The 23,691-nt window shown below is 40.0% G+C and overlaps 2 protein-coding genes across 2 annotated transcripts; both read left to right on the top strand.

Moving 5' to 3' along the window:
• The first annotated feature begins 1,102 nt into the window (after window positions 1-1,102).
• Window positions 1,103-9,243, top strand: LOC128500016 (cytochrome P450 4B1-like). The gene is made up of 12 exons (XM_053469023.1): window positions 1,103-1,378; window positions 2,829-2,973; window positions 3,249-3,293; window positions 3,589-3,716; window positions 4,502-4,626; window positions 5,017-5,168; window positions 6,283-6,389; window positions 6,705-6,895; window positions 7,213-7,346; window positions 7,544-7,608; window positions 8,201-8,283; window positions 8,924-9,243. Exons 1-12 carry the CDS (start codon window positions 1,187-1,189, stop codon window positions 9,090-9,092), a joined length of 1,536 nt encoding a protein of 511 aa, XP_053324998.1. The 5' UTR covers window positions 1,103-1,186; the 3' UTR covers window positions 9,093-9,243.
• Window positions 9,244-10,100: 857 nt separating this feature from the next.
• LOC128499952 (cytochrome P450 4B1-like) lies at window positions 10,101-18,588 on the top strand. The gene is made up of 13 exons (XM_053468947.1): window positions 10,101-10,249; window positions 10,600-10,820; window positions 11,216-11,360; window positions 11,528-11,572; window positions 13,403-13,530; window positions 14,694-14,815; window positions 14,999-15,150; window positions 15,229-15,335; window positions 15,569-15,759; window positions 16,164-16,297; window positions 17,097-17,161; window positions 17,843-17,925; window positions 18,093-18,588. Exons 2-13 carry the CDS (start codon window positions 10,629-10,631, stop codon window positions 18,280-18,282), a joined length of 1,554 nt encoding a protein of 517 aa, XP_053324922.1. The 5' UTR covers window positions 10,101-10,249; window positions 10,600-10,628; the 3' UTR covers window positions 18,283-18,588.
• Window positions 18,589-23,691: the final 5,103 nt, after the last annotated feature.

Genomic DNA, 23,691 nt, shown 5'->3' with positions numbered 1-23,691 from the left:
ACCCCGCTGCGTTCCTGCCTCCCCGGGCGGTCTGCCCCCGTGCCCCCCCTGACTGTCACAGCAATAGTTAAGTCATTTCAAGTGGAAAGTATTAAATATTTTACGTTGTATAGAGAACTATATTGTTGAACCGCGGTATATAAATGTACTGTAGGTTTTGGGGAAAGTGACTAATCCACTTTAAAAAAAAAGCATTCTTCTTACACAAACTGATACAACGCTACTGATTGAAAACGGAAATATCACGGCAATATGTGTTAATAACGCACACGCTGTGCAACTAACAGAAGAATAAAGCAAGAGAACACAGCTGATGACATAATAAAAACATGTTCCCAGGCAGGGAATCTAAACATTTTACTTGGATTAAAAAAAAAGTTAATTCCAACATCTCAATAACTGATCTTAACGTCACGCTTCACAGAGGTGATTTTGATGGATAATTCGCATGTCACTGTGACAGTGGGGACAAACATTAGCAAACTGAAGAACTTGGGTAATTAATTCCTTTTGGCTTTGTGTGTAAAGATTTAATATCCTCTTACCAAGAAGTCGACCTTCCAATAAAAGCTGACTTTTGGGGGGAAAAATCCCAGAAAAATGCTCACCGTTATCACAGTATAGCTCTTTCAATTGCATGCTGTCAATGATGACCTACTGGGAAAGCACCTGTACCCATCTCGCACCAGGTGACCCATAGGCACGGGAGAAGAGAGATCCGTACCCAGCTAGCTTGACACCCAGCAGAAAAGGGCCAGATTGCCAGATTTTATGCTCACATAGTATATATATATATATTAGTTATGCTATTTAATTAATAAACACATTGTTGCCATTTTGTGTATACTGTATTGTGTCTTTTTTAGGGCTCTAGAACCCTGTGATTCCCAGCACACATTCTGAGCTTCTAGAAAAGAGGGACAGCAGGGGAGGAAAAAAATGTAAAGAAATGAATGACTAAGTAATTAACATTACATTTAGGGAAAGTTTTTAGTAATGTATCTGCCCTGCCCTGTACCTGGCCGTAAGACCCAGGCTTCCCCTCCCCCTACTAATTATGCTCTCCACCTCCAGGTTTTTCTTGTATGTCTCTATCCCGCTCTTACATCTACAGCCGTTCGCTCCAAGCCATTATATAAGCAGCCTCCCATTCAGAGGCGCGGGGCATTCAGTGCCCATCATTATCATGGCATCTTATGGGCTGCTGGACCTGCTTTCACTGAATATACCCCAGCTCTGCCGGTGGGCTGGCTGCTTCTGCCTCCTCTTACTCCTTTCCCAAGCGTACAAGCTTTACTTGAAGCGAAAAGAACTGATCAACCAACTCCGGCAATTTCCAGGTCCTAAGACGCACTGGCTCTACGGGAATGCCCACGAGGTAAGACGTGCATGCCCCCCGTAAAGATGCTGTTCCACCTATTCTGCTGAATAGAACAACTTTGTAACTAAATACGGCATTAGAAACATTTTCCCATAATACTGCTGTCTAACCAAACGCTTCCGAGGAATAATTATTTAACAAAGTAACATTTTCTCAAGGAACGCTTCGCTGCAGCCATCTGACACACAGATAGAGCTCTGTTGGCTTGAAGGTCTTTGTTGCCATAGCAGCACAAAATCACTTTACGTGATTAAACATTTTTCCAAAAAGAATTAAATAACAAATGTAATATATTGAAGACGGATTTAATGGATATATGATGGGGGAAGTAAATGGGACACAGAACATGGTACAGTAATTGATACATTATAGACAAAATTGAGTTAAAATAGAACATATTGAGTTAAAAGGAGGTGCAGCTACCTTAGGTACAAACGTCACTTGAGTTTACAAAGCAGAATGTTTGGCTCACCTCTTACCTTCATCGACAGTAACATGAAATAACCGCACATAATCCTCGTTAATGATCAGCCATAGCCCTGAATACACGTTCAACACGACAAACATTCTTCATTTTGGCTCGTATGACATGTCTTTGACATATTAGTACTTTTATAGAAATGCAATGTTCTGCTTTAAGCTAGAATGTCTATTTTCCTCTTATTCCGATCTAGCCTGTATTATTTAGCAAGCCACAGATAACACAAGAGGAAAGTACGGATCCAAGCAGATTACTTTATAGCTTATCTAACTAGACACACAAATAAACTCAATTTACAAAACCGTCCATGCAAAAACATCCAATGATCTATTCTAGACAGCGATGCCTTTACCCTCTTTTTATATTTTTCTTACATTTCAGTGTATTTAAGTGTGGACTTTGATCCGCAGTTACAGTTCTCTAGATCCAGATAATGTATATATATCTTATCATGTTTACATAGAGCTTTGTACCGAATCACATCAAGGAACCGCTCCGTATCTCTGTAGGTCAGAGGCGTTCATTAAGATTGCAAAACTTATGTACTCATAATTGTGATAATAATAATAATAATAATAATAATAATAATAATAATAATTAATAAACACTCATTTGTTCTTATTTCATTCAAGCCGAAATTGGGGATCCCCTCTTTTTTGCACTCGACTCATTACATTACATTTATATACATAGTGCCAGCTGATTCTGTAGCGCTGTTACAGTAAAATAATTTAAATTTACACACAATAACAAAAAGGAGAAGAGCTTACAATCTTCCAGACCCGGACTAGCCATCTGGCACACCGTTGGCCCCGTTTACATAGGGAGTGATGCGGAGGTTGGCAGGAAAGTAGGATATACATACCGGGTCCCACCATCCCCGTGCACATAGCAAATGATCACTTATTTAACACTTTCACCGTCGTATAAATGCTTTACGCTTATTTCTTCTTGTCTTGATTGTAGTTCCGCCAGGATGGGAAGGATTTGGACCTTGTGGCTGGCTATGCTGAAAAGTACACTTACGCTTACCCAATGTGGCTAGGAAACTTTTTTGCTTCACTTATTATCTGCCACCCAGATTACGCGAAGACCATTTTATCCAGACAAGGCAAGAAATTATATATATATTTTTATATATAAATGTATTTTTGCTAAACAGAATTTGTGGACTCGGAAAGCTCTGATTGAACAGAATGGCCTTCTGTAGATCAAAATGTTTTTCCTTAAAGGCATTCATTCAACAATGTGTGTATCTCAATCACAAATGAATATAATCAGTCAGTAATAAATATATATTTGCTTTATTGATCTGCGAGTTGCGTGGCTTCTATTGATACACACGGCTTAGAGACTCTCTAAAAAGTCTTATTTTACATCTTGCAGATCCAAAGGATGATTTTGCGTATTACTTCATTACCCCATGGATTGGTATGTAATACGACTACTATATCGAATTATATATGCATTTAACACCATTGTCCTTAAAAAAAATAAAAATAAAAAACACTTCTTTCTTCATGGTAGAGAACCTCAACTTTGGTTGGATTGGAGAAGTGGTAATTCTTGGGTCCTTCCAGCAGTAGCTTTGTAGTGGGAAGTAAATCTAATAGGGTCTGAAAGAATACATGAAACCATATTAAGGTACTGTTTTTAATATGTATGGGACTATTTACATTAACCTTCTTGCTTGCTTTGACCAGTTCTATATTTGTGTGTTATTTAGGGAAAGGGCTGTTGGTCCTGTCCGGACAGAAGTGGTTCCAGCACCGGCGGCTGCTGACCCCCGGGTTTCACTACGATGTGCTGAAGCCGTATGTCAGGCTCATGTCAGACTGCACCAAAGTCATGCTGGTAAAAAAACATGGAAGTTATATTAAATATATTATTATTATTATAAATACAGACGTCACAAGAGTAGTTCATATAGTTTATGGACAGGCAAGGAGAGATAAACCCATTTCCCTTTTTTTACCCCTAATTTTTTTAAGTTGGTTGAGCAAGCATTTAGGAACCCATATGGTCGTGTGATATCAATTACACTTATTAGAAATTTTGTTACCAGTTGTTAAGTGGTGATATAAACCAGAGCTGCTTGGTGATGTTCCACAAGTTCTTCCAATAGTGCATGAATTCAGGAACATCTCAAAGTTACTTAGTACATAAGGTAGACAAAGGTCCATCAAGTTCAACCCTTCTACCTAACCTTCCTACTTTTGATCTCAGACCAGCAAGTATGAATTAATCAGTATTTGTCCTTTACATGATTTAAATTTGCTCTCAAGTCTCAACCCTACCAAGTCTCAAGGTATCCCAAGTACAAGGATGGAATAAGGTCAAACATCACAAGACTTCCCTTTCTTCCAACTCTGTCCTCTTCCTGAATTTATTTTTCATTTAAAATGCCAAAGGAGATCATTAACACCTAACTGAGTCATATCCACTCTGTAGATAATGATTTTTTTTTAGTAATTCAGACTATAAATCAATGCATTACCAAACCAACAGTAGGGTCATACCGTGACACCCCTACAGGTTCTGAGCCACAGACCATACAATGCTCTACAATTAACTGTTGCGTATAACACTTGATCTATTTATATTGTGCCCTCTCTCTCTCCTGGGTTTAATTGTTTTAGGATAAATGGGACAGATTGGTGTCAGATCAGAAGCCAGTAGAGCTTTTCCACCATGTCAGCCTGATGACTCTGGACACCATCATGAAATGTGCCTTCAGTTATCAGAGCAACTGCCAGCATAACAGGTTTGTCAGCCTCCTATTTAATAATCTATTTCATTTAATCTGACAAACCAACGTCATGTTCCTGTTGAGTGTTGAGAAAAGTTTGAAGTTTTTAGTTTGCCAGGCGTTAAAAGATAGGTGATCCAGGTTTAATATTTGGGTGTTGGAACTCTTGGACAATGAAACTTCTTTTTTGCTCCCTTAAAATTTCTAAGGTTAAGGGATGTAGTATCTGGGTTTTATTTTTCCTTTCCACAAACGGACAAAAATAGCCTTGTCAGCCGCCCTTACCTTTCACAAAATATCTTCCCCACCCTCTCATCCATTAGAATGATTAAAACTCACAGTATTAGCATTGTGTGTCTGGAAAGCTTTGGACTCCACCTGTTATGCCTTTTTTTGTCCCTACAGTGAAAATGCTTATATCAAGGCAGTTTACGAGTTATCTTACCTGGTGGATCACAGATTCCGCTGTTTCCCGTATCACAACGACCTTATCTTCTACTTCAGCCCCCATGGGTTCCGTTTCCGACGGGCATTGAAAGTAGCTCATCAGCACACAGGTAACCCTACCACTAAGGTACGATGTAGTGTTTAGGGGAGATACGCAACCAAAGATGAGCCCAAACGAGTCTTATGAGCCCAATTGTAAAAGGACTCGTTCATGTTACACACAGACAAGTAATATACACTAAGCATCAACAAAATAAATATGGAAATGCAATGCATTGGAAAACAAAAATGATATCAAGCTGGAGGATAAGGAAGAACCTGCTAAACCCATCTCTAATGACACAATAAAGGAGGAAATCCCAAAAAGTCAGAAATTACAATATTTATTAGACAAAAATGATGCCCATGTTATAGCCACCTTTCAACCCTAATGATGAGGGTCTCCATGATGAACGTGCATAATACAAAAAAGGCCTGTCATACTGATATTATTGTATAATGCCCTTCCCTGATGAAGACCCTCTTAATTAGGGTCAAAATATTGCTTTTACGTGGGCATCATATCATAAAAATGCTGAGCGAGAAAGCAGGGATTTTACTTTTATTTTTCCAGCGCCAGGAACCTCAATATGACCGCACACCATCCGCCACAAATCAACTTACACCAAGGGTTTCTGTCCTTTATGTTTGTTTTAGGAGCCAAGCAGTCAAATTTAGGGGGCAACTTGACTTTCATAGATAACCCGATAGGAAAGTTGGATTTAGTCATATTAGCCCAACAGACAATAGTTGAACTTGATACCTTTTCTTTAGACAACATAGAAAAAGATGTAAAGTTAGACGTTTGTTCTTCAGATGGTAAGAAAAATCTAAATTTATAAATTAGCCAAAAAAACACGTTCAAAAGCCATGATTTTTGATTACTGGGGTTTGTCAAGCACTGACATAATGAATTTGGGCAAAAAATGTAATAGATTAATCAAGAAAAATGATATACTAGGGTAAAACAAGGCGGTTTAGGTTTAGTATAATTATCATGAAGGTTTCAAAGCTCATATTAGAGTAGACGAGGGGTTTCGAAGGACATTCCTCATGGAATCCCAGAATATTAACACAGATGACTGCCGCCGTTTTATTATATTGCTTTAAGGGTTTACGGCATCACATTTTTCGACTCCACATAGAAAGCTCTTTTAATAGCTATGGCATTGTCTCCCTACACAGATGAAGTAATAAAGAGAAGAAAAGAATCTCTGAAGCACGATAAAGAGCTGGAGAAAATCAAACAGAAAAGGCATCTGGATTTTCTTGATATCCTTTTGTGTGCGCGGGTAATGTGTCTCTCCTCCGAATATCTGTGTCGTATATTATAAACATTAGTGTATCACATTATTATTACAGTCCACTATTTAAAGAAAATATCACCAATCTCAAGGTCTGGGGGCAAAAGGGCAGATCCTCAGCATCACATATTCTGAAGCTAGGCCCCTCATATTCTAAATGTAAATGGATTCCATGGGGTCTGAGGTTCTCGGGTGCTTCTAGTGGTTCTAGTGCTGATAGCTGAGGAACTACATGATATTTCTCAGAAACCATTTTCTTTACATTTTCTTAGTCTTACTGGCTGTTTCATTCTCTTTTTATAGGATGAACATGGTCAGGGTCTGTCTGATGAGGACCTGCGCGCAGAGGTGGACACCTTCATGTTTGAGGGACACGATACTACGGCCAGCGGGATCTCTTGGATCTTATATTGTATGGCAAAGTACCCAGAACACCAGAAGAAATGCAGAGAGGAGATCCATGAGGTCATGGGAGACAGAGACACTGTGGAATGGTAATGATATATAATCCAAAATCTTTGATGTTTTTTTTTTTAATGGTTCAATTTTTACTCCATAGTACCCAGCGGCCTTGGGTAGCCACCTCTCTAGCGCCATGGAAGCTAAGGACCTAACTTATCGGTTCTCCTCAGCAACACATGACATTCAAGTGCTTCCGTTTTCTGAATAAGGGTCACCACAAAAGGAAATTACAGAGATATCAAATTCTGGCAAAAACTGTCAAAGTTGAGACTTTAATATCTGACCCTCATTAATTGGGGATTGTTAGGCCCGAAGCCTAATTTTCTCTTTATGAATTCTGTTTTCCCAGGGAGGATCTGGGGAAACTGACCTACACAACCTATTGCATTAAGGAGAGCCTACGTCTATATCCGCCGGTTCCTGGAGTAGCTCGCAAACTCAGCCAGCCAATCACATTCTGCGATGGGAGGAGTTTACCAAAAGGTCAGTGAACGATGTTATAAAAGAAAACAAAAAAATAACATAATTTATATACAAGGTTATTATATAATCAATGACCCCAGGTACCGTTATTATAAAAAAAAATCCTATTTAACTGGGGTGTCTCCCTTTATTGCACTTTTTATATTCATTTTTTGTCCTATAAAGATTTAATTACCTTGTTTTTAATCTACCGACAGGTGCTATTGTACTCCTGAGTATTTATTGCATGAATAGATCTTCTAGCATATGGAAAAACCCAGAGGTAATTGGAAACAAAATTACCAGTCAGTCCATGTTTATAGTGGACGCAGACTCACAATGACATATCGGAGAGTGAGGGGTTAATAAATTCAAGGATGCTGGCTACTAAGTAAATAGATATACGTCACCCAGACTGTGGCAAGTAACAGACGAGGCCAACAGAGCGCTACCTGAACAAGATTTTGTATTCCCTGGACCTCTTGTGTGAGTGTGACCGAGAGATGAGTCCCAACTAAAAAATTATAAAGGTCTGCATGGGAAATAAAGAGATTCTGGTGCAAAGTTTGAAAACCTTAGAGTCTTATCACCATAGCAACCAATGGATTGGCAGGAATAAGACTACTTTTGAAACTGTGGACTAGAATATTTTTTTCCATATAACTCCATTTAATGTCATGGCAGATAAAATCACCTATTCTTCTTATTTTACTTATTATTCATAAAATCTTTATATACATTGCATTCACTAATACTGTTAGCTTGCAATCAGCAGACTTTGTGCTCTCCACTATTCTTGTAGCATAACATGCCAAATGAAGGTGTATCGGGCTTATATCCCCTTTAAATGATTATCCCTGAACTGTTATTTCCAGGTGTTTGATCCCCTGAGGTTTTCCCCCGAAAATTCATCCGAAAGACACTCGCATGCCTTCCTGCCCTTCTCGGCAGGATCAAGGTAAGAGCATCCCACAATGTGCAATCAGAGTAAAACAATAAAATCAAAAAGAATCGGAACCCAAATCGGTTAAACTTAACCTTTAATACATATGGCTAAAAAAAACCATAGAAGGGGTAAAATAAACTCAAACTAAAAATAGGCATATATATATATATATATAAATAATATGTACACTTGCTCAAGTTCTAACACAATATAAACAATATAGCCCTAGTGTGGTTCCTGTAAGTCTAAAGGGTTAACTACTATAACCAAACGCCACATTTTTGGTCATCCAAATGTCCTGATCTCATACAATGGCTTGGGATAAAAATATGCTCGTTAAGCTGTGATAAGGAGTAATGTCCTAAAATTTATTGCGCCGGGTAAGAACATTTTGAAATAAAAAACTTAAAATGTGTTAAAATGTAAAAAAAAAAAAATTTTATTACCAAAGTAACCATCGGAATGGTCCTGCTGATGTCACCATTCCTTTGGTTGCTATGGTTTTAATTCCACTATTCAGACTTCATACCTTAATGAAATTTTTATACTAATGACCTAATTACTTGGATCCTTCGCTCTCGGAGGGTGATGATGAACAATTCGGTGGAATTCACTGGTTTGTTTGAAGTTGTCTCTGTTTTCCTTCCACCAGGAACTGCATCGGCCAGAACTTTGCAATGAACGAGATGAAAGTGGCAGCGGCCTTGACCTTAAAAAGATTTCAATTGACTCCCGACCCTGCCAATGAGCCGCTGAAAGTGCCCCAGTTGGTGTTACGTTCGGTGAATGGCGTTCACCTCTACCTGAAGAAGGTGGAATGAGAAGGAAACGGGTTCTAAAATGATGTGTTCATTTAAAAATGTTTTTACATTTTTTTAAGAAAATCTGTCTTCCATTTTGAATGTCTCTATGATGTCATTTTTTACGTGGCTGGAGCTGCATATGGATAAATAAAATATATATATTGTTGAATGGTTTCTTTTATTACGAACATTTAACTTATTCCCACAAATATTAAATGAGTGCTTTTTCTGCTATAGGATATAATTCTTACCTTGCATTTAATACAGATTATAAAAGTAACGGTTTTTGAGTGCCAGGTTACTATTGTTCAGGTTTATAACTGAACCTCAACTCCAAGCTGGCACCTTCTGGCCCTCTCTCCACAACTCACATACGCACTGGCACATATTGTTACATACTCTCCCACACTTGAACAAACTTACACATCACGCTAACACACATTCACACTTACACACTAACACACAGACACATACTAACTCCTTCATGCCAACACACGGACACTCATGTTAACACTCATTCATGCTCTCACACACATTCACATACATATTCATGCTCACACACTAAACACTTATAAATATACATAAACTCTCACATAAATGAATTATAAATGCTACTCCATGCTGCACACATAACACATGTAGTGTGTAGTGTAGTGTCCTGGACTCCTGGGTCTCTCTCTCTCTCTGATGGACTGTTAGAGGATGGGAGAAGCCACACATTTACTAGTCTTTTGGCAACTGAAAGGAAGAAATCAAATCATTTAACTGAATTCAGTTCCTACCATGTCTGTGAGATCGGGTTTCCAGCATTTCAACACACTGCAGTGACACTGCGATCAAGTTACACAACAACACAACACACGATCCCCACTGCCCTGCTGCAGCTCCCTCCCACTCCCTGCCGGGTCTATGAGCTCCCTCCCTCCTTTCTCCCGACCCCCACCCTCCTCTTTACCAAACAGAAACGTTAACTATTTGCTGCCCTCCATACCAAGAATCCATACTTCATTCCGCTTGCCTGGGATGGGGCCGGTCAAAATGCATCTACAAAGGGCCGGTCCGACTGACACTTTGTGAACAATTTCACGGGGAGGCCGGAACGTAGCGGGGTCAAAACAACGTGAGATTACGCGACCCCGAGGGGAAAGTGCGAGCAACCGGAGAGAAAGCTGCCGGTAAGGTGAGGGGGTGCGAGAGGGAGGGGGTGCATGTGTGAATATATGTATGTTAGAATGAGAATGTATGTATAAGTGTATGTGTGTTGACATGAATGTGTAAGTGTATGTAAGCATGTTTGTGTAATTGTTTGTTAGCATGGATGTATGTTTGCATGGATGTGTAAGAATGTGTGTGTATGAGTATGAATGTGTATGTATGAGCATGAATGTGTATGTATGAGCATGAATGTGTATGTATGAGCATGAATGTGTATGTATGAGCATGAATGTGTGTTGCCAGTGCATATATTGAGGCAAGAGGCTGAAGGTGCCAGCCCTTCCCTTCTGATTGCCACCTCTGATTGCAGGCTGCAGCCAGTGTTAGCCGGTACCCAGCATGGCATCCCCCATACTGCGCTCTCTACTGTCCTTGAATACGGATGAGTTGTACCAGTGGGCTGCCTGGATCTGCCTCCTGTCAGTGCTGTACAAAGCAGTCAGGCTGTTTTGGAAATGGAGAGAACTGGTCGCAGCCTTCAGACCCTTCCCAGGTCCTAAGTGCCACTGGTTGTACGGGAATGCTCACGAGGTAAAAAAACATACATTTTGTCCAATATCTAACGATTTTCCTAACTTTCTCTGTTAAAGAGACACTCTAGCCATCATACACACTTTAATGCATATGATTATCCCCCGATATATATTTGCCCCTTTCCCCATCACCAGTTATTTAATCAGTAGAACATCAGGACACATGGGGGGCTGCAGCTGTGGGGCTGCAGCTGTGGAGCTGCACCTTCTCCCTAAGATAAGCACATTTTGGTAAATGGTTTGAAGAATGCATATGAAAGTACTTAGAGTGTACTTCCATGTGCATTCTTAGTGCTGGGTATTATCCTGTCCGTTCAATAACACCCGACTGTCCCGTGTGGGGAATAGGTATATATTATTACACACGGATGATCGTGCCTGTTTGTAATTCAGTTTCTGCAGATCGGGAAAGATCTGGATCGTGTGCTTGCCTGGTCTCAGAAACACCAGTATGGCTTCCCGTTGTGGCTGGGAAACTTCTTAGCTTGTCTGATAATCACTCACCCGGATTACGCGAAGGCTGTGCTGTCTCGACAGGGTAAGGAATGACTTTTCTGAATATATAATAAAATGAATATTTAGTATATTTGGTGTGTGTTAATGTGTGATTTAGGACTGGTTTTTCTCCTGGTTGGCAGACGAATGCCTCGGGTTCCATGTTCTTAGGTTGTTGATGGAAGTGAATATTCTTTTCTTTTTTCCCAGATCCAAAGGACAACATGGCCTATAAATTTATAGTCCCTTGGATTGGTATGTATTTATCCTCATATCTCACATCTCTTATTCTTACCACATTTTTGCCTAAAACCCAAACTTTCGGTAAATGAGATTTTTATTTCCAAATGCATTTAGATGTTTCGCTGTTACAATGCTGCGGGTTATTACTGAATACAGCGCTGGGGTATATTACTGTATACAGCACTGGGGGTTATTACTGCGCTGGGTATATTACTGAATACAGCGCTGGGGTATATTACTGTATACAGCGCTGGGGTATATTACTGTATACAGCGCTGGGGTATATTACTGTATACAGCGCTGGGGTATATTACTGTACACAGCACTGGGGTATATTACTGCGCTGGGGTATATTACTGTATACAGCGCTGGGGTATATTACTGTATACAGCGCTGGGGTATATTACTGCGCTGGGGTATATTACTGAATACAGCGCTGGGGTATATTACTGTATACAGCGCTGGGGTATATTACTGCGCTGGGGTATATTACTGAATACAGCGCTGGGGTATATTACTGTATACAGCGCTGGGGTATATTACTGCGCTGGGGTATATTACTGAATACAGCGCTGGGGTATATTACTGTATACAGCGCTGGGGGTTATTACTGTGCTGGAGTATATTACTGTATACAGAGCTGGGGTATATTACTGTATACAGCGCCTGGGTATATTACTGTATACAGCGCTGGGGGTTATTACTGCACTGGGGGTTATTACTGTATACAGCGCTGGGGTATATTACTGTATAAAGCGCTGGGGGTTATTACTGCTCTGGGGTATATTACTGTATACAGCGCTGGGGTATATTACTGTATACAGCGCTGGGGGTTATTACTGCGCTGGGGTATATTACTGTATACTGCGCTGGGGTATATTACTGTATACTGCGCTGGGGTATATTACTGTATACAGCACTGGGGTATATTACTGTATACAGCGCAGGGGTATATTACTGTATACAGCGCTGGGGTATATTACTGTATACAGCGCTGGGGTATATTACTGTATACAGCGCTGGAGTATATTACTGTATACAGAGCTGGGGTATATTACTGTATACAGCGCTGGGGTATATTACTGCGCTGGGGTATATTACTGTATACAGTGCTGGGGTATATTACTGTATACAGCGCTGGGGTATATTACTGTATACAGCGCTGGAGTATATTACTGTATACAGAGCTGGGGTATATTACTGTATACAGCGCTGGGGTATATTACTGTATACAGCGCTGGAGTATATTACTGTATACAGAGCTGGGGTATATTACTGTATACAGCGCTGGGGTATATTACTGTATACAGCGCTGGAGTATATTACTTTATACAGAGCTGGGGTATATTACTGTATACAGCGCTGGGGTATATTACTGTATACAGCGCTGGAGTATATTACTGTATACAGAGCTGGGGTATATTACTGTATACAGCGCTGGGGTATATTACTGTATACAGCGCTGGGGTATATTACTGTATACAGCGCTGGAGTATATTACTGTATACAGAGCTGGGGTATATTACTGTATACAGCACTGGGGGGTTATATTACTGTATACAGCGCTGGGGTATATTACTGTATACAGCGCTGGGGTATATTACGATATAGCTCTGTAGTAGACAGCAGGAAACGTGTATTATAAATAATTTCACTCGAAAGGCCTGGGGTGCGCTGTGTTTCTCCCGAGGTTACCTTCAGGAAAATCTTTGCTAAACTCCTGTAACCTCTTGATATGTGGACTCCACCTCAACCCAACCTGACCCTTTACTATTAAATCCTATATATATATATGACTTTTCGCACTGTTCTGATTAGGCACTTTTGTGTCCGTCGCTGTAGGTGAAGGATTATTGGTGTCGTCCGGACCGAAGTGGTTCCAGCACCGGCGGCTGTTAACCCCCGGGTTTCACTACGATGTGCTGAAACCTTATGTGAAAGTTATGTCCGACTGCACCAGGGTCATGCTGGTAACAAATCTTATATATATATATAATCAGTTCTTGGCGTCATGCATGTTTTAATTCCCATACTGTACGCATATATATATCACCCACCTAGCAAGTCTTACTTTCCCCCCTATCATCTAAATCCAGCCCTATTTACTGTGTAAATAAATGTGAACTTTGTGTGATAAAACACACGCAGGATATCTAGTACAGTGCTTCGACAAACTTTGGGGAAGAACCTTTTTAAACACATTACACCCGAGACCAAGAACCAAAAAACAAGTTATCAATATTGTAACAGCTTCAACGTATTGTACAATCTAAGGTTCTGGTTAATGAACTATTCCTTCCTGCTCCCTCTTTATATCTTAAGAAGACATAGTTTTCGTGACATGTTTTCTTTGAAGCACCTTGTATCATTCTGAGCACCGGCTTGAAATGTCCTGTAGACCGCTGGTGGCCAACAGAGCACAGTTTCTGTAACCCTGATTATAGCGTCGTTTGGTGTGTATCCACACGGGACGCCATTTAATCAGGCCACTAGATTTTGTGTCGTTCCTATCAGGGACAGTAAACACTGTCTGTTCGGACAACAAAATAAACTGACAAGCAAGGGGCTGTTTAGAACTTCAACTGTGACAGCTTAACAACATTGTTTAATTAATTTATTAAATCTACTTGCCCCATCCTTCTTCTCACTGCCCACCAGTGAGGTTCTGCAAGTTAACAGAGTATCCGCTGTTCCTCATAAGATATTATAAGTATACACAGCTTACCTAAAACATTATAGAATTTGAGGCAGATAAGGACCATCTGGCCCATCTAGTCTACCCGTTTTTCCTCATGTAAAGACTCAAACCTTAATTAGTCCTCTGGATTGTCTTCAGGAAGTTTTCCCCATGTAGAGCTAAATTCTAGAAGCCTCGGTAAGTTCTCAATGATTGTTTAATTACAGATTTGTCAAACTTGCTCTTCGAGAGACAACATCCAGACAGTGTCCTGGCGATTCTACTCCACCAACTGCTGGAGGGCTGCATGCTGGACATTAATGTTATTTTTCTGCTGAATTTAAATTAATAGTTAAGTGACAGGTTCCCTTTAAACCCCTAGAGTACGAAGCATATTACCCCTCTGCTCTAATCTAGTATTTTTTAGCCTCGGCCCTTGGACTCTTGTCGTTTCAGGATAAGTTTGGGGAATTTGGTCCAGATCATTCGTTGGAGGTTTTTCATGATGTCAGCCTGATGACACTGGACACCATCATGAAATGTGCTTTTAGTTACAACAGCAACTGCCAGACTGACAGGTTGGGAAACAATCATTATTGTCTTTTTTTATATTTCATGATTGAATAAAAGGGAAGAATCATTCATATAATTTTCTGCCGTAAGTTTCTCCACTTCTTGGTCTCGTTGGATGGACTATTCTTTGGTGGTAATTTTAAATGAAACTTCAGGGTTCACTTTGTTTTGCCCTCTCTCTTTTTTAGTGAAAATACATATATAAAATCTGTATATGAGTTATCCAGCCTCGTGGACCACAGGTTTCGGAATTTCCTGTATCACAATGACCTTATTTACTCCGTAACTCCCCATGGATACCGCTTCAGGAGAGCGCTGAGAGAAGCCCATCAGCACACGGGTGAGCAACGTGCTTTCCCTCACCAACTTCCCACACCTTAGTAAATCTATCACCGGCTACATTTTATATATTCTGTAGATAAAGTTATACAGCAACGGAAGGAGTCGTTGCGATACGGAAAGGAGCTGGATAAGGTACAGCAGAGGAGACACTTGGACTTTCTGGACATTCTACTATGTGCAAGAGTAAGCTCCAGTGGACAACTAGTGTGATTTTGTTTTATTGGGTTATTATTAACCACCTCCAGGTATTATGTCTCCTGGTGCTATTTTATGTTGAATCCATGGATTGTATCCAACCATGTACTTTGGGAGTCTACATTTATAGTCTATTTTAGTAGATACATTTGTTTTGTCCAATATTGACCTGCCTCAGTGTGAAGGCAAACTTCTTTGGAAAAATGCATTGTTTTTTTTAGGATGAGAATGGTCAGGGTCTGTCAGATGAAGATATACGGGCTGAGGTGGACACCTTCATGTTTGAGGGACACGATACTACGGCCAGCGGGATCTCTTGGCTCTTCTACTGCTTGGCCAAACACCCCGAGCACCAGCAGAAATGCCGAGAGGAGATCAGAGAAGTCCTAGGAGATAGAGATTGCGTGGAGTGGTGGGAATTATCCGTAGATATACACACAAACATTTTTAATATTTCTTCAAATAAATACCATCAGCAAAATAAGCTCTGATTTAATATACTGTGAAGTTAGATAATTGACTCATATTTAAGTATATAGGTGTACGTGTTTTGCCATGGTTTTAAATAGATGAGTTAAATGTAGAAGGAAAGTTAAAGTGATTCCCCCCCCCAGGTCTGTCATAGATTATTTCCCATTACTTGAGTGTGCAACGGAGGCAGAGGTAGGAAGAGAGAGAATTAATACTAGATCAATGTTAAAGTTCTTTAGGTTTTTTTTTTTTCACAGGTTTTACATTCGCAATGTGTTGATGAACATCCAAATTCATGGGGGATACACTGAGTGTATTACATTATTACATATTATATATAAACAGGGAAGACCTGGGAAAGATGACCTATACCACCTGGTGCATTAAGGAGAGTTTGCGTCTCTACCCCCCAGTGCCAGGGATCGCACGTCAGCTCAACAAACCTATCACCTTCTGTGACGGGCGAACACTTCCAGCAGGTTAGTCCGCTTTATGAGAAAATAGAATATAGAATATATATCATTACATAAGTTATGGTGGGTAAAGGCGATGGAAAACCCTTCCACTTAAAATGAAGTGGGAAGTAGAAGCATCATTAACCACTCATCTACAGACACCAGACAAGCCAGAAGGATTGTTTTTCTCTTCCCGAGTTTTGTCTAAAGGCTGTCTTGTACAGCGGGCAATTACTTTCAAGGGATCCATGTATAAAGTGGATATAGAGGCAAAAGGTGATTGTTGTTGATCTTATTTGCATGCTCCTACCCAGAATCCCTTGTGGTTGTGGCAGCACCATGAGATTTCTGAGGGAAAAACAAGCCTTCTGGCTTTTCTGGTGTCTGTAGATGACTGTTTAATAATACTTCTACTACCCCTTAGAATATATATATTAATTTTTTATGCGCCATCGGTCACTTACAATGATCTATACACAGAAAGAAAGGTTGGAACGCAGCACTCAGTAATGAGATGGTGCACGAGCCAGGGTACCACCAAGTCCTTCAATAAATCCTCAGGGTGAGCCTCTGCTTCTTTATTTTGGATACAACGATCTATAGTCCTCTGAACCCCTGAAAACATTCTAAACCATACCTGGGAGAAAGGTTAGCTAATACTATTGCCACTAATACATTCATATTCTCTTTTTGCAACCAAAAGGTATTGGTGGAAATATATGCCTTATTCTCGTGAAGTTTTTATGATGTGCCCGCATGTGTCCTAGGTTTTTTCAGATGCTGTGGATAATGTATCACGTATCATGTTTGCATTTTCTTGTAGGTTCTGTGATCATTTTGTCCATCTACGCCATAAACAGATCCTCGAGTCTATGGAAAGACCCAGAGGTAAGGAATGCACGCGTTCGCTATAAATGGCAAACAACTGATTCAATTCTGTCTCTGGGGGGTCTCTCAAATAAAGACAATGATCATAAATAGCCCAAAAACTGTAAAATACGTTCACATATTCCAGCTATTATAAAGTCCTAATTTTGCACAGTTCCTTGCTCTCTAAATCCTGAGCTCCTGTGCCTGGGGAGGGGTGATAGCCGGGGTAATTACAGTTTCCCTATCAGTGGCATATTCTGGCCTAGGCTGTCAGTGGGGCAGATCCGGAGGAGGCAGCACATCTGAAGCGAAAGCTGGGGTAGATTGCTCTATTGGACCATCAAGCTCCCCAGTGCTTTGATGCTCAATGTATCCCTTATCGTATCCGTATCCGTATCGATTACAAAGAAGCCCTGTTGCCATAAAACCCCATAGCCATCATTCCTTAACATTAGAGCATTTTGGGCAGGATTCATATAAGTTTGTGTTGTATTTTTGTTTTGTATTGTATTTTTTATATATTTTGTATTGTATTATATATTGTATTTTTGTATAAATGTTCTTTTCTGTTACATCTGGTAATAAAATACGAATGGTAATGTTCCAATTCTCACGGTCCGTCCACACATATTACATCATATGTTCACACAGTATTTGTTAATGAATGTAGGTTATTACATTGTTATGTACATGTTCCAGGTGTTTGACCCTTTGAGGTTTTCTTCAGATAATTCAATCAACAGACACCCCCATGCCTTCCTTCCATTCTCCGCAGGGTCTAGGTAAGGATAACGTTTCTATAAAGAAACTCATTATAATAAATAGAATATAAATACATTTTTGAATGAATGAAGTTATTTTTTCCAGCCTTTTACAATAACATGATTTGTTTATTCCAATGTATTGTGATTCTTAAAAAAAATCATCTAAAGTCTTTGCGTGACTCCAGGAACTGCATCGGGCAGAACTTTGCTATGAATGAGATGAAAGTGGCAGCGGCGCTGACCTTACAGAGATTCCATTTGCTACCAGACCTTAAGAACGAGCCACAAAAAGCTCCGCAAATAGTTTTACGCTCTCTGAATGGAATTCGCCTTTACTTTAAGCCCATAGAAAGAGTTTTTCAAGATGACGGCTGACATCGCCTGGATTAGTAGCCACATGAAGCATCCCATGGCCTCTGTTGTGGAGTAAACTGATGAAGTAATTTAAAGTGAAATATTAATAACTCATATTTTAGATAATCTGTGCTATTCATGAGTTTTACAAAGAGGAAGGTTTATAATTAAAGTTTTCCTGATTGTAAGCTCTTTTGAGCAGGGCCCTTCTCACCTTTTGGTCCAAATTACTATGTGATGTACCACTTGTTATGTTTACCACTTGTACAACGCTGTGGGATATGATAGCATTATATAGTTCAATAAATAAGAGCAATAATAATAAAAGTTGCATTTTTTAAGTCAATTTATCGGAAACCTATTGTAAATGTGTTTAATCTTCCACCAGTAGGGGGCAGCACACAATAGACACAGAATGCCCTATACAGAAGAAGAATAAAAAGTAATGCAATTAACCGTTTACTCACAAACAATATGAAAATACCACTAAATCAGCAAAATAATAATAAAAAAAGAGGTGGTTTTTACTGAACACTGCTTGAGCAGTTAGCCCACTTTTAACCCCATTCACGCCAGAGGAATGTATCGTAATACAACTTAATGAACAAACTTCAGGTATTCAGCTTCCTAAAGTAACAGAACCCCTTTTTTTTATTAAAGAGTGTTTTATTTGGGCTACTAAGCCTATAACTTTATTTACTGCCATACTAGTGTCTTGTCTAATAAGCGTCTGTGCTCATGGCATGCACCCTGGGACTTCTCGCCCTATATTTATTTAGAGTGCCCATATTGGCCATTTTTTCTCAGGACAGGTAAACATTTTATGCATTGTTAACCAGCATATGTAAAGTATGTGGGATCTGGAACAGAGTAATTGATTCTCTTCTGTGATGTCATACCGCCCACATACTGTAGGGGGCAGCACTGCATTACCTGATACAATGATTTAATCAGATGGCGGTGGTGTTTGCAGCAAAAATTTAGCACCAAAATTATCAAAACATTATATTTATCTGCAATGTGCCCGTGCGCTCAATTTGTAAAAATGATTGATTTGTACAAATAGCTGGTTTTAGACATACAATTATAAAAAGTCACATAAAGTCACAAAAGTGTAACCACAATATTCTCCAGATATAGACCCGGTAACTCGATACGTGAAACCTACCAGGCACTTTGTGTCTTAGTTCTCCCTCCCTATGCATTTTATTAGGAGGAATTATTCATTTCAGCAGCACCCCCACAATCTGCATTTAAATGCTTGTTAGGTCTGCGCTTCCCTTTATGTATTTTTTGAGCAGCCCCTGGAATGTTGTTAATCCCCAAAGATAAAACATATATACTGCACTTATCCCAATATCCACTAGAGGGCAGTGCAGTCCTTAATATTAATACAATATTTACAATTTATAATAATGTCCCAAAATATATTTTTCTTAAAATCTGTGAATTTTAAATTGTCACATTTGATTACACTGTATCTATTTATTCCAAAAAATGTATTTTATTAAAAGTCAAAATATATGTAAAGAGGCATGTTGCTTTTTTCCTCTATGGTTGTTAGAATGTCCACCATTGATGGACATATGGTTATGTGGTGCTGGCTACTAAAAGGTCTTATTACTAGTCACATAAGGTGTGCACAGCTAAAGGGCACATTTATTTGAGTGACGTCTCTGCTCACACACCTAGAAAATAGTAAATGGATACTGAGGAAAACATTGCATGGTTAGGGTACCGATAAGAGTCTATGTCCAGTCGGCTGTAGTGATGGGATTTGTAGTCCAGTACTCACTGGAGGGCTGCAGGTTACCCAACCCTGCAGGTAAAAGCCGCGGCACCGCAGCGTGTAATAGGCTATCACAACAGAGGCCGAAACCAATGCTTATCCTAAGTAATTTCTAGATAGCGAAACAATTTAAGTAAACGGATATATATCAGGAAGATAATCGTGAGCTGCGTGTCATTATTACACATTGCACATGTATTATCTGCTCCTGCAGTCATGTCAGTGGGGCTGCACGGGGCCAGATAATTGAGTTTATTCATGCAGATGGTGTATTATCTGCTGCTACAGGAGGAGGTTTCAGGCAGTTAAGAGATGCCGTTTGCCAGTTAAAGATTAGGTCCCCCTGAGAATAATTAACAATCCCAAAACCCAGTTTTCTAGCAAAAAAATAAAAAATATTCAGCTGCATCTTGCAGTTGTAGCAGGTGTAATGGAAAGATAACGGCGGCTCCCAGGATGACAGACTCTTAGGGTTTGTGTGCAATAGAACCTCTGATGAGAGGGTGGCTACTGTTACAGGATTCTTGCCCCTCGGAACCCTATTCCTCCTTCTATTGGTATTTCTAACTGGATTCTGAGGGTGGTGGTCAGCATTTAGGCAAAGTGAGTGGTTATAATGCTTAGAGGGCAACGCGGTGACCTTCTCTGGCACCTGCTGAATGTTCTTAAGTGTTCTAAGCAAAAGTTTTAGAGTTCTATCCGTAACGTATGTGAGTCTATTAATCATACACAAGCTAAATTATCGTACAATATTACCGCATTTGCTCGATTATACGACGACCCCCCAAAATCTGAATATTCACTTAGGAAAAAAAAAAAAAAAAGCCTGAATATAAGACGACCCTATAAGAAAAAAAGTTTTACTAGTAAATATTAATTCATGTAAACTATTTTTTTCATATTTAATAAAAGCTTTTATTGAGAAAAATATTCTTTTTGTCTTTATTTCCTTTTATTTGACAACCTGAGAATGAAATTCTGACCCCCACCACCACAAGAACGAGAACATTCATTATGTTATATCATGATTATCTTACGCCTTCGTGTTTTTCTGTCTTTCTTCGTCCGTTTCTACGTGAACCTGGCCTCCTTGATCCTGTATTTGGCACTTGCCCCCATCATTGCCTCCCCAGTAGCTCACAATCACACTGGCACACATTTAAACATACACATCCATGCTCACACTTAAACATCTATGCTCACACACAAACACTTACACATCCATGCTCACACACACATTCATGTTCACACACACATCCATGTTCACACACACATCCATGTTCACACACATCCATGTTCACACACACATCCATGTTCACACACACATCCATGTTCACACACACATTCATGTTCACACCGTTCTATGCTCACACACAAACCCCAGTAACCCACATACCCATTGGCACTCATTTTCACACACACTCTCACATTTGCACAAATTTACACACTCGAGCACATACTCCCTCTCATACACATCCATGCTCACTCGCCAACATTTGTAGATTTGGATCAGATAGATTTGAGGAGAAAGAGCGGGAACGTTTCTCTTTCTCCATTAATCTATCCTGAAAGAACATGTCTCCAGGTGCTGCCTAGGACCCATGGACCCACCAGGTCACCTGGTTAGATGCAATGTAAGGAAGGTTTACTTTACTGAGAGGGTGGTATAGAAGTGGAACAGCCTCCCAGCTGAAGTGAGACTACAGTACTGAATACAGCAGAAGAATTTAAACATACATGGGATAGGCATAAGGCTATCCTGAATCTAGGAAAAGACCAAGGACTGATTAAGGTCTTTACATCATGAAAATGGGTAGACTAGAAGGTAGCCGTAAACGGGTTATATGGTAGATACGGATCTTTAAAGGTCCGTTGTACCCGAAGTTATATATTTTTTAAAGTTCTTGGAAACCTTTGCAGCACTAGCAAAACATTTACATGCATTTTAAAAATGTTTATTACAGGTCCTGCAAGTTCCGGGACAACATATGCTAGAGGTAACACATGAAATGTGATGAAAGCAGCACACTTGTGACATCATTAGTGACAGTAGATATGTATAAAATAATTACTGTCTTAAAAAACATTTTTTTGTATTAATGATTACATCAGGTGTAAATTGAAGAGTACTATTGTTTTGGGGGGGGGTTTGCCTACAGTTCTCACTACTCTCAGACAATACGATGCCGAATGAGCTTGATGAGAGTTGTAGTCCACAGAATAGGAGAGTTAACTGTCTTGGGGAAAGTCACAGGAGATTTAAAAGATAAACGTCCTTTGTTGTTGTGATGAATTATCACCCTCGAACATATCTTGGCTCCAGAAAATGGATCTGTGTGCGTTTGCTGACCATTGGAGAAGCTTTCTGTCTGCCTTAACCATGCAACTTGCGTAAATACAGTAGCAACCACATTAATCAAGGCTATCACCAGTTACCTGCAAGCTCCCAGACTAAAGATGCCCCCCCCTTAATTACTTTCTGATAAGAAAGTCTTTAAAAGTCAAGAAGCAGAATTCTCTATCACGCTGATAATCACGTACTGATGAAAACGTAATATGAGATCCGTTTATCCACTATTTCCTCCTGCGTCTCAAATAAAGTCACCTAACAGGCTTTTCATCAAATAATTTTGCAATACAAAAGCATAACAGTCCTGTGTTATATATCCCGGTCATCAAAAAGGCTACAATAAGAAGCATAAAGTCTTGTACGAAGAAACCTTGTGTTAAAAACATTCTAGACATTAATCATTGTTGCGCATGGACTTGGCAGCTACATACTGACTTAGATATCCGTCCATTTAAAAATGGACTCAAAATGCATTATTTTCAATGGGTTTAGGGACCGCCAATTGTCCTTAAGGGGTTAATGCTAGTAAGAAAAAAAAAAGTTTGGCAGGAGTTCCACCAAGCCATTTTGGGAACTTTTAGTTTTGTGAGGTTGAACATAGTCAGGTGGTTATAATTCTTTTCACTCTCAGCCAGCCTCGGTGTATATTGTCTGATTTATCGCCCCGGGTTGTACCTGTCTGAATGCACGCCGTGCGGATAAATCAAACTGTCCCCGTCACAATACAGCGAGGGGTTAATGTTAATTTGCCTGTTGAGTTAATCAGCTTTTATTCATCAGGCCGACGACGTGAACCTTTTCATCTGCCTGAGTTACAAAATGCTCTAACCAGCATGTTATCAGCTCGCGATGTTATCTGCCGGCCCTGCAGTTCTACAGGAGCTCGGCCTAACGCGGTATCAGCGTCTGGCTCAGCATGGAGGTTCTTACACAATTTCCACCTTCCTTGTCAGGAGCCTCCAACTCCTATCATGACAATGCCGTATCAGCGACGGGGGAGATGGATGCCGCTGATTGCCACCGGTGACTTGGCAGCGCACTCGCAGGGTAACAAATGAGTCTGTGTGAGAAGTCGCTGTCGGGTACACAGAATTGGAATCGGCAGGACGTCTGTAATATGTCCCGAAAGGGTGGAAAGGCGTCTCGCAGCGGCATATCTTGGGTGTTGTCAGAAGAATGCTGTTGAGACGTTGTAACGTCGTCGCCATTATCAGTAGCATTCACGTGCATCATCGCCTCAGTCTCAGGCATTGTCATCTCGATCTGATATTTTATTACAGCGGGACAAATT

This window comes from Spea bombifrons, chromosome 6, assembly GCF_027358695.1.
Source record: "Spea bombifrons isolate aSpeBom1 chromosome 6, aSpeBom1.2.pri, whole genome shotgun sequence".
Taxonomy (NCBI): Eukaryota; Metazoa; Chordata; class Amphibia; order Anura; family Pelobatidae; genus Spea; species Spea bombifrons.
The sequence above is the reverse complement of the archived record's forward strand: the minus strand, read 5'-3'. Positions and strand labels throughout refer to the sequence as shown.